The sequence below is a fragment of the Peromyscus eremicus genome, chromosome 3, assembly GCF_949786415.1.
Source record: "Peromyscus eremicus chromosome 3, PerEre_H2_v1, whole genome shotgun sequence".
Classification (NCBI taxonomy): Eukaryota; Metazoa; Chordata; class Mammalia; order Rodentia; family Cricetidae; genus Peromyscus; species Peromyscus eremicus.
The window spans coordinates 58,215,350-58,226,415 of record NC_081418.1 but is presented as its reverse complement, the minus strand read 5'-3'; the positions used below and the strand labels follow the sequence as shown (position 1 = coordinate 58,226,415).

General features: G+C 46.1%; 1 protein-coding gene across 1 annotated transcript in view; it reads right to left on the bottom strand.

Annotated features, from left to right (window-relative positions):
- Positions 1-4,495: 4,495 nt before the first annotated feature.
- The window catches only part of Znf212 (zinc finger protein 212), an 18,009-nt gene continuing 11,438 nt past the window's right edge, over positions 4,496-11,066 (bottom strand). The window contains exons 4-5 of the mRNA XM_059257684.1: positions 8,046-8,126; positions 4,496-6,386 (exon numbers count right to left, since the gene is read on the bottom strand). Of these exons, the coding sequence (XP_059113667.1) occupies positions 5,566-6,386; positions 8,046-8,126 (902 nt within the window). The 3' untranslated portion in view covers positions 4,496-5,565. The remainder of the gene's footprint in view (positions 6,387-8,045; positions 8,127-11,066) is intronic.

Here is an 11,066-nt window from a genome sequence, read left to right as displayed (position 1 = left end):
GCTGGTCCAGAGGACCCGGGTTCAATTCCCAGCACCCACATGGCAGCTCACAACCATCTGTAACTCTAGTTCCAGGGGACCTGACACCTCCACACTAATGTACATAAAATGAATTTAAATAAATAATTTAAATAATAATAATAATTCTAAAAGAGAATTAGTTCTGAGGCTGGCAAGACGGCTCACTATGTAAAGGCCTTTGCTGCCCGAGATGATGCAAACCTAATGATCTGAGTTCAACCTCCAGGGCTCACATAAAAGTAGAAGGGGAGAGCTGACCTACACACACACACACAGTAAGTAAAACTTAAAAAAAAATAGTTGCATGCTGGGCATGTTGCTGTACACCTTTAATCCCAGTACTTGGGAGGCAGAGGCAGGCAGATTTCTGAGTTTGAGGACAGCCTGGTCTACAGAGAGTTCCAGGATAGCCAGGGCTACAGGGAAACCCTGTCTTGAGAAACCAAAACAAGCAAACAAAAAAACAATTTCATATTCATCTGCGTGTGTGGCACTTTCCTGTAATCTCAGCACTTGGGAATCTGGGACAGGGAAAGATCTAGGTCTGCTTGGATTACACAGTGAAACCCTGTCTCAAAAAACTTTCTTTTTGCACATGAAAGCTAACAGTCATTTGGTAAATCGAGAAATCCATGAATTCTGCTTAAAGGGCAAAGGAATTCCTAGCACCCACATGGCAGCTCACAACTGTAACTCAGGGGAGAAAACTCACTGTATAGAACAGAATTGTCGCAAGTTCTGGAATGCTGGGCACAGTCTCACCTGGTTTGGGCTGTCAGTCAGTCCCTCATCCAAACCCTTGAGGGAGAGAAGAGAGCTGCACAGTGCATCTCAGGTCTTAAGGGTAGCCACGAGGCCACGACCCACAGGCATGTACTTCAAGGTCACAGGCAGGCAGAGCCATTACCTGCTATGTGTTTAGAGCTGGGCTTCAGGGTCACTGAACTACAATCTGGGAGTGCACACTATAATACTGTTAGTCTAGGGAAGTCTGTATAAAGACCCAGCATAAGAAACTAGATTTAATAGAAAACAAACTATGGCCCATGTGTCTGTTCACTGATGTATCCCAAATGTTAAAACTGCCTACATAACAAGTACCCATCATTTATTTGCTCTCTAAAGAAATGGATGAGAAAATGATGGCTGAGTAAAGAAGGTGTCTGCTGCTGAGCCTGCCACCTGGAGTCTGATCACCACTCCCACACGGTGGAAGGAGAGAACTCTAGGTTGTCTTCTGATCTCCACTGTGTGCCTTGGCTATGTGTCCTCATGCAGGCAGATTTTTCTGTCCCACCAATCTGCTCCCAAATCATGACACAGACACATTATAAAAGATCAGCCGATAGCTTAGGCTTGTTTCTAACCAGTTCTTATAACTTAAATTAACCCATTTCTTTTAATCTACGTCCTTTTATGTGGCTCAGTTACTTTTACTTTGTAATGCCCATGTTGTTTCCTCTGCGTCTGGCTGGCGACTCCACCTTCTTCTTCCCAGTGTTTTCTCTAAACCCCCCCCCCCCCCAATCCTACCTGGCTATTGGCTGTTTAACTTTTTATCAAACCAACCCCAGTGACATATTTTCAGTGTAAAGGAATATTCCCCAGCATCCTCACACATACAGTAAGTGTAGAGGAGATAAAGACAGCTCTTCCAAAAAGGAGCCTGGACACCAAAACACCAAAACACCAAAAAAACAAAAGAGGCTTCCTCAGGACAGGAAGAATAATGTGACTGCAATACAACTGAAGAGACTTGGTAAGGTAGGCTGCAGAAGCCTTCAACACTAAAGAGTTTGCTTTTGATTAGCAGCTGGGAATGCCACGGCAAGACCCTGAAGAAAGCCCATGTCCAACAGCTCCAGAACACCATGTGGTGATGAGAGTAGCCTGGCTGACTAGAGAGTCGAGTTAGCGACCATTAGAACCTGAACTGTGTGAACAGGAAGGAGAGAGAAGGCATGCCAGCTTAGTTGGGTATGTGATGTTGCTGCCCTGTGTGTGACATCCAACTTAACCAGTCTGCTTCCCACCTTCTTCTCCACACCTCCCAGAGCAGCCTTTCAATGTGTGACAGTTGAAACAGGCAAGTAATTTGTGTTATTTAAAACAGTGCCTACAGAGCCTGGCATGCCGGCTCACACCTGAAATACCAACATTTAGGAGGCTGGAGGTGGGGGGATTGCTGTGTATTGGAGCCTAGGCTACATCACAAGTTCCAGAACAGCTGGGTTAGAGTTCACTATTAAAAAAAAAAATGGCAGGCGGTGGTGGCACACGCCTTTAATTCCAGAACTCAGGAGACAGAGCCAGGCAGATCTCTGTGAGTTCGAGGCCAGCCTGGGCTACCAAATGAGTTCCAGGAAAGGCGCAAAGCTACACACGGAGAAACCCTGTCTCGAAAAAAAAAAAACAAAAAATGGCCAACACCAACTGACAACCTGAATCCGAATTTGACCCTTGGAGTAGGAGGGACCCAACTCCTACATGTTGTCCTCTGACCTCTACACATACACCATGGCATGCATGCACCCATACACGTACAAATGTTAAAAAACTAAAACTAAACAAAAAACAGTGCCTACTGAGGGTCACATAATGATGTTAAGATGTTGAATGTGCCGAACATGGTAGCACACACCTGTAGTCCCAGCACTCGGGAGGCAGCGGCAGGTGGACCTCTGAGTTCAATGCCAGCCTAGTCTAGAGTTCCAGGAAAGCCAGGGCTACACAGAAACCCTGTCTCCAAAAACAAAAACAAGTATGTTCTGTGTACACATGGACCCATGAGATTTCCCCAATGCCCAGCTTCAGTCTTTGTATAGACACCTACCTGTGTTCCACCACTCAGTTTTGATTCAGACACCTCTATGTCCTCTTCCTGTTCTCGTGTTGAATAAAACTATATGCCATAAAACCCAAGTTACTCATTTTGTTTTGAATGAAGATTCAGTTTCTGTCTTTTAGATATAGGACTCCAATGAAGGATATTGTCTAGTACTAATATCATAAGTGATGTGTTAACTCTGGAATAAGAATTGCTGTTCAGGTGGGGATGCAGGAATTTTAATTTTTGAATGAAATTATCTATTATACATTAAGACAGTCTTGCTGCTGTAATGCAAAGACATGATGGACTGAGGTGCTATTGATTTTTCTCCAATGTGAGGGAGGTCCTTCTGTTAAGTTCAAGTGGGAAGGAAAGGAGCCTTTGCCTGTGATAGCCCCTCCCATCTTCAGAAACTATCTGCCTTTTAAAACAGGTTCCTTCCTCTGTTGGACACTACAGTATCTGTCCCTCGGCAAGCAGGGATCTCTGAAGCCTTCTTTGTGACCTGGGCCAGGCAGGGGTGGGGCATGCCTTTAATCCCAGCACTCTGGAGGCACAGGCAGGAGGATCTCTGTGAGTTCCAGGCCAGCCCGGTCTATAGCGTGAAGTCCAGAACAGCCAAAGCTATTACACAGTGAAACCCTGTTCTGAAAAACCAAAAAAAGAAAAAAAAAATCCTTTTCTTTTTCTAGTGGATTTTTCACAAGTTTTGTAATCTTGTAACTGTCCAAGCTCTACTTCCTAAACTTTCAGAACTTTAATGAAAATTTTAAACTGAAGGTGTTGTTTAGGATTGTTTACAGGTGTTCTGCCCAATGCACACCCAGGCATGGTGACAAAGCCTTAAGTGTTCTCTGAGAAAATGATGCTGATCACCACAGACACAGCATCTCTTGGGTTGTGAAGCCTGGCTCTCTGCTGTTCTTCACTTCCTAGCTTTTCTTCAGTCTCTTCTCACCTCCTGCTGTCCTGTGTAGTGATCTGTGGGATAAAGTATGCTTTTGCCCCTACCCCCTACAACATATGTGTTTCAAGTTTTAATATTGCAATGAAAGTGCTATATGCTGGCATTAAAAAAAATGTTGCTCTGCATGGTGGTACTTGAGAAATGGTGATGGGAAGATCAGGAGTTCAAGGGTCACAGCAAGTTCAAGGCCAACTTGGGTCATATGAAACCCCACCTCAAAAAACCAAAAATAATAATTTTTTAAATATGAATTCTGCCAGGCAGTGTTAGCACACACCTTTAATTCCAGCACTTGGGAGGCAGAAGCAGGCGCATCTCTGAGTAGGAGGCCAGCCTGGTCTACAGAGACTCGGGTACCAGGACAGCCAGGGCTACATTGTTTGGAAAAACAAAAACAAACAAAAAAAATGTTCCAACCCAGAGGGATGGAGTCTGGGCGTGTACCACCTTCAAGTTCCTAGCAGGTGCTGAGACTGCAGTTCTGGGAACAGGGATACAGAATCTAACCCTGACATTAAGGTATATAACTGGAGAAGCAACAGTACCCCGGTCCAGTGTGTGAGCTCTGAGGCAAGGTGGTCATAGGTTCAGGCTAGGCTTCCTGGTGAGGGATCTCTCCCAACTTCATTCCAGGTGAAAATTCTTGGTAAACAGAAAACATCCCATGTGACTTTTTTTTAAATACATGTAACAAGATTTATTCCAGACAACTGTAAATCATCCAAGGATACATTCACATATGACCAAAGAACCCACTCTCCTCCCTCCCCGAATGACAGTGGGGAAGGTACTCAACACTCCTGAGACAAGCATCTGTGCTTTTCTCCCTCATCCCAGGACAGACACTGGAAAGTCTAACCTGAACCACCTCAAGTGATATCTGGTGTAACAGGATCAAGCTCAGTCTTCCACCCCCACCCCACCCCCACAGAGCTGCAGAAACACAGCAAAGCAAGGGCCAGGGATGAGGAGAGGATGTCCAGACACCGGACTCCCAGAACCGAACCCTCAGCTTCTTCAGAGAAGTCTGGACTCCCCGCAGGGGCTTCGGGGCTTCCTCTGGGCCCACCTGGGAGGACTAGCCCCATCTGAGTGCACTCAGCAAGCCACTGAGGGCAGCCAGCAGTGTGTCTCGGCTCTGTGGCCTATGTTAAGTGTGGGTGGGCTAAAAGAGCCCATAAACTATTCCCTCCTGGAGGGTAGGCTCAGTTCCCATGTTAGGAACAACTTCTACAACTCTTGAAATTTATAAAACAAGTTTGAGCTATATTTTTAAAAAATCAACGAGAATCTAACTCCAAAAAGGGGTCTTTAGAACAACCTAAGCAGTTCCTTTAAATTATTTATACTAGTTATTAACAAGGAGGCTACAAAAGGCAGGGAAATGTAGGGTGACTTCCTGGAACTCTCCACATATCTGTGGCCCCATTGAACTGTGGGAAGACGTATGAAATGCTAAGATGGACCCTGGAACTGACCACCAGTCCCTGTGGTGTGACAGTGCACCAGAAAGGAGAAAACCAGGGACCTGAAGGGCTGAAGAAACAGTAAACCCAGTAGCAGGGCCAAGATGGCCGAGGCTGGGGCCATAGATCCTCTCCTGTGTCTCACACTAGCCTTTGTGCTTAGCCAAGGGGGACAAAGCAGAAACAATTCTCCTCAGGAAGAAGTCAGCCTGACTTCGTAGTATCTCTGCGGGGGACTCATGCCACCCCCCTCCACCCCCGATGGTGAGGGGCCGGCAACCTTAGAGCAGGCCGTTGGGCCTTCCGTGCTCTGCAGCCAGCCCACCCCGCTCCCGCTGGTGGATCTTCTGGTGCTGCAGGAGGTGCTGCTTCTGGACAAAGCTCTTCTCACACTCAGGGCAGCTGTAGGGCCGCTCGCCGGTGTGGATGCGCTGGTGCCGCACCAGGTCGGAGGGGTGGCTGAAACTCTTCCCACAGTACCCACAGATGAGAGAACTCCGACTTTTCCTCCAGGGGATGTGGCCCGGCAGAGCAACCAGGCTGTTAGGTGAGAACCTCTCCTGGATCCGCGGGCTGGTGTTGGGGCCCTCCTGCTGGTGGCAGCGCTGGTGGGTCACCAGGCTGACCTTGCAGCTGAAGCTCCGGTGGCACACGTCACACTGGTGCAGCTTCGACTTTTTGGCCTGTGGTTTCAGCCGTGGCCTGGGCCTAAGGCTCTCCTCTGGGTCTGTGGCCGAGTAAGGCTCTCTGCCCGCGTGGCTCTGCATGTGAGCAGTCAGCTGCTGCTTGTAGCGGAAGCTGATCTGGCATTCAGAACATTTATACGGGCTGGTGTCCCTTTTCACCTTCTGGCTCTGTCCACACTCCTGACCCTGCTGCACCTGCCTGTGAGACTTCTGTTTTTTACCAGGGGCAGGGTCCCTATTGCCCTCAACAGACTCAGGGTTAGGGTCCCCTGGGCCTGATTCCAAGAGGGCAGAATCTCCTGGACTATTCCAGAACACAGCCTGCTCCGAGCCAAAGAAAGCCTGCTGTTCAGCAGCGCTGGAAAACATGCTGGGAAGACCGGCAGGGCCCTCCTGCTTAACCATGGCCCTATCTGCTGCAAGGAAGAAGACCAACAAAAGATTACATTCCAGCACTTCGCTATCTCCAGAGCCAAACGCTTGGGGACTTCAGAAGACTCAGAATAGAGCTCCTTAGGATGACTGAATGAGGACAATCTGGAGGAGGATCTGAACATCTTACTCTTAAGAGAACAATGTTACTATAGTTCTCCAAACTTGTCTATAGACTGGTATTTAAACTATGAAAAATGACAAAATATACTGTAACAACTGATTAATTCAAAAGTGTTAAAACAACAAATTTGGAGCTGGGCCTGGTGATACAGGCCTGTAATCTCAACTACTCAGAAAGATGAGGCAAGTTAACAGATTGCTTAGGCTACAGAGCAAGTTCAAGACGAGTGTGGGCAACTCAGTGAGATCCTAGCTTTAATAAAAAAATTCCTTTTGGTTTTTGGTTTTTGAAGACAGGGTTTCTCTGTGTAACAGCTCTGGCTGTCCTGGAACTCCCTATCTCAAGTTTTTAAAAGGATTTTTTAAAAGGGGGGCTGAAGATAAAGCCCAGCCGCAGATGCTTGTCTAGCATGTGCAAGGCCCTGCATTTAACCCACTAAACTAACAGTTTGACAACTATGCATCCAGGAGAAGGAGAGACGACTCAGTGGATAAGAGTCCAAGCTGTTCTTGCAGAGAACTCAAGTTCTTATTCCCATCACCCACATGGTGGCTCACAACCATCGATAACTCCAGTTTCAAGAGATCTGATATCTTCTTTACTTCAAGCATGCAGTACACATAAGCAGGCAAAACACCCACACACATAAAATGGTAAAATAAAATAAATTACAAGTCCATCCAGTTCTGTCCTCCTGGATATTCTGCTCAAATGCCTTTCCCAGTTTCTTTCTCCCTTGGCCCTGAGACTTGTTGTCTGCCCTCTCTCTCACTCACTCTGACCATAGGGCATGAAAAAGCATGCCACAATCTGCAATACTCCCAAGACTGGCAGGAGTTAAGAAACACCTATAACAGTTCTAGTGCAAGTATGGTGGCTCACAACTGTAATCCTGCTCAGGAGGTAGAATCAGGAGGATCATGAATTCTAAGCCAGCCTGAGCTACAGAGTGAGTCTAGTCTATTGTATACTACATAGTAAGACTTGTCTCAAAAACAAGCAGAGGCTGGAAAGACTGAACAAGAGCCTTTGTTTCTAACACCCACGTCAGGTGGCTCACAATCATCCCTAACTCCACCTCTAGGGGATCAAACACCCTGTTTTGCCCTATATGGATACCCCACACACATATCATACAGTAAACACAGACACACATGCATACATATAAATAAAAATAAAATAAACCTTTAAAAATAAACAAATAAGCTGGATGGTGTTAGCTCCCAGGACCAGGGAGGCAGACACAGGTGGATCTCTGAGTACAAGGCCAGCCTGGTCTACAGAGGAGTTCCAAGACAGCCAGACCTACACAGAGAAACCCTTTCTGGAAAAAAATAAAATAAAATAAGCAAAAACACAACAACAACAAAACCAAACAGGAGTCCACAACCTGCATGTGCTAGATGAGATCACTGACATTATTGGGCAGTTTGGCTATGGGAAAGCTCCCTATAAGCTATAAGACCCTACAAGATAGAGATAGAGGAAGAAGATGGAAGAATATGCTAGAACTACTCACCCAGGTGGGTACCTTCTTCCACCAGGTCACCCACCATCTCTGCACCCAATTCCGCTTCTTCTTCTGGCTGTCCAAGGACCTCTGGGTTGGAAAAGATACAGTGTGAGTCCAAGAGAGTAAAAACTTACAGCATGCTGGTCAGATGCCAGGGAATCAATACTAACGGTTAGAAAGACACAGAGATAATGTTACTGTCATTTCCCCTAGACATTTCCGGCCAATGCAAACCTCATGATGTCATCTTTTTAACAACTGAGTAGTACTCCATTGTGTAAATGTACCACATTTTCTTTGTCCATTCTTTGGTTGAGGGGCATCTAAATTGTTTCCAGTTTCTGGCTATTACGAATAATGCTGCTATGAACATAGATGAACAAGTGTCCTTGTGGTATGATTGAGCATCCCTTGGGTATATGCCCAAGAGTGGTATAGCTGGGTCTTGAGGTAGTTCGATTCCCAATTTTCTGAGAAACTGCCATATTGATTTTCAAAGTGAAAAGTTTGCACTCCCACCAGCAATGGAGGAGTGTTCTCCTTACTCCTCATCCTCACCAGCATGAGCTGGCCCTAATTTCTGCTATTCCTTCATGAGGGCCACTAGGCTTAGGTACCAGTGTCCACACAGCACTACCACCTCTGCCCATACAGCTGAAGTTTTGCCAAGGATTCCTTCCACAGTGCCTAATTTCATCCTCCTGGCCTCCTTGCTGAAGCAATGCCACCAGGTAAGGCAGGCTCTGTGACACGGGAATAGCCTTCAGAGAGTGCATAACCCATCTGGGACATCAGTCACCTCTCTGACCCACTGACTTTCCTCACCATCATTCTGGTCAGCCAGTGGCCTCCTTGGTATTCCTCCAAGGACCCACATTTTAAAAGTATTTATCTAACAAGAAAAGAATACATTCGTCATATAGCACGCATTAGTATATTTTACCTAAAACACTTCCACAGACGGTACTTCCAGTCTACCAAACAAACATGGAGACCACAGTGGCTGGTGATGACACCGGCTAATTGCCAAGAAAAGGGGGATTTGTCAGCCTGTGCTGCCTGTCTCAAGTCACAAGATTCCTTTCTTTTTTTTTCTTTTTTTTTTCCTGAGACAGGGTTTCTCTGTGTAGCTTTGCGCCTTTCCTGGAACTCACTCTGTAGACCAGGCTGGCCTCGAACTCACAGAGATCTGCCTGCCTCTGCCTCCCGAGTGCTGGGATTAAAGGCGTGCGCCACCACCGCCCAGCACTAGATTCCTTTTTAAGTGTTTTAATTATATTATTTATGTGTGTATGTATATAACATGTAACAGTTTGGGTACATCTGTGCCATAGTGCATATGTGAAAGCCAGGAGGCAATATTGTTGTGGCAGGAAAGCCACGTTGTGGAATATTACTTTTACTATGTAAAGGTGTGTTACATTTGTTACGCAGCATTTCTTTAACTATGTAACTAATATAACTATGTTGCTGTTTTACCTTGCCTGCCTAAGGCACCTGATTGGTTTAATAAAAAGCTGAATGGCCAATAGCTAGGCAGTAGAGGGATAGGCAGGGCTGGTGGGCAGAGAGAATAAGTAGGAGGAGGAATCTAGGCTTGAGAGAACAAGAACAAGGAAGAGCAAAAGGAGAGAACTGTTGTAGAATATCTGCAGTGGACAGCTGTTCTATGATCTTGAAGCACTGCCCCTAGAGATGTGGCAGGTAACTGATCCACCTACCTATGACCTTGAAGTACATGCCCCTGGGGCATGGCCTCTTGGTGACCCTTAAGACCTGAGATGCACATAGACATCGGTCTCTCTTAGCTCCCTCATGGGACTTAGATGCAGGACTGATCCAGGTGGCCAGAACAGCGTTCCAGAACCTGTGTCAATTCTGCTCTGTATGATGAGTTTTTCCCCTTAATAAGTTCTTTGCCCTTTAAACAGACTCTGTAGATTTCTTGTTATAAACATTATTTTAAGATGTGTTACATTTGTGCTGTGGAACATTTGTTTAATGATGCAAAGATTTGTTGCATTCTTTTATGTTGCATTTGTTTAACTCTGTGAAACTGTGTTACTTTGCCTGTCTAAAACATCTGATGGTCTAATAAAGAGCTGAACAGCCAATAGCGAGGCAGTAGAGGGATAGGTGGGGCTGGCAGACGGAGATAATAAATAGAAGGAGAAATCTGGGAGGAAAAGGAGGAGGAGCAAAAAACAAGGAGAGAAGGATGCTAGGGGCCAGCCACCCAGCCACACAGCCAGCCATGGAGTAAGAGTGAAAGTAAGATTTACAGAAGAAAAGTAAAAAGCCCAAAGGCAAAAGGTAGTTGGGATAATTTAAAGTTAATAAAAGCTGGTATGAAACAAGCCAAGCTAAGGCCAGGCATCATTTATAGTTAAGAATAAGCCTCCATATGTGACTCATTTGGCAGCTGGGTAGTGGGCCCCCCAAAAGAACAAACGAGCAAAACAACCAAGAACATGTTGGTGTACCAATATGAGGCTCAAACTTCCCTAGGGTCTGAGAAATTTGGGGGCGGGGGAGCGGTGCACACAGGGAAAGGATATGGCTCTTTAAGAGTTTTTGCCAGCTAGCAAGCCTTTGAGCAGCTGGTACGTGAAGTAGGAACAAAAAACTAACTAAGAATGCCTGCCACAGAGCAGGGCACTGGCATTTCATAGCTAGGAAGGTTGAATGCCCTTCCTGGTCATGTACCTCCCACAGGGCTTTAGGCTTGGCTCTCATGGACCTAGAAGCAAGCGGAGTCAACCAAGAGCTGCTCAGAGGATCCAGGTGTAGCTCAGCAGTCTAGTTCGCTCTTGCCATCAAATAAGGCTAAAAGATACGCAATAAAAGAAGTCCAGGGGCTGGAGAGATGGCTCAGAGGTTAAGAGCACAGACTGCTCTTCCAGAGGTCCTGAGTTCAATTCCCAGCAACCACATGGTGGCTCACAACCCACCTGTAATAAGATCTGGTGCCCTCTTCTGGCCTGCAGACATATATGCAGGCAGAACATTGTATACATAATAAATAAA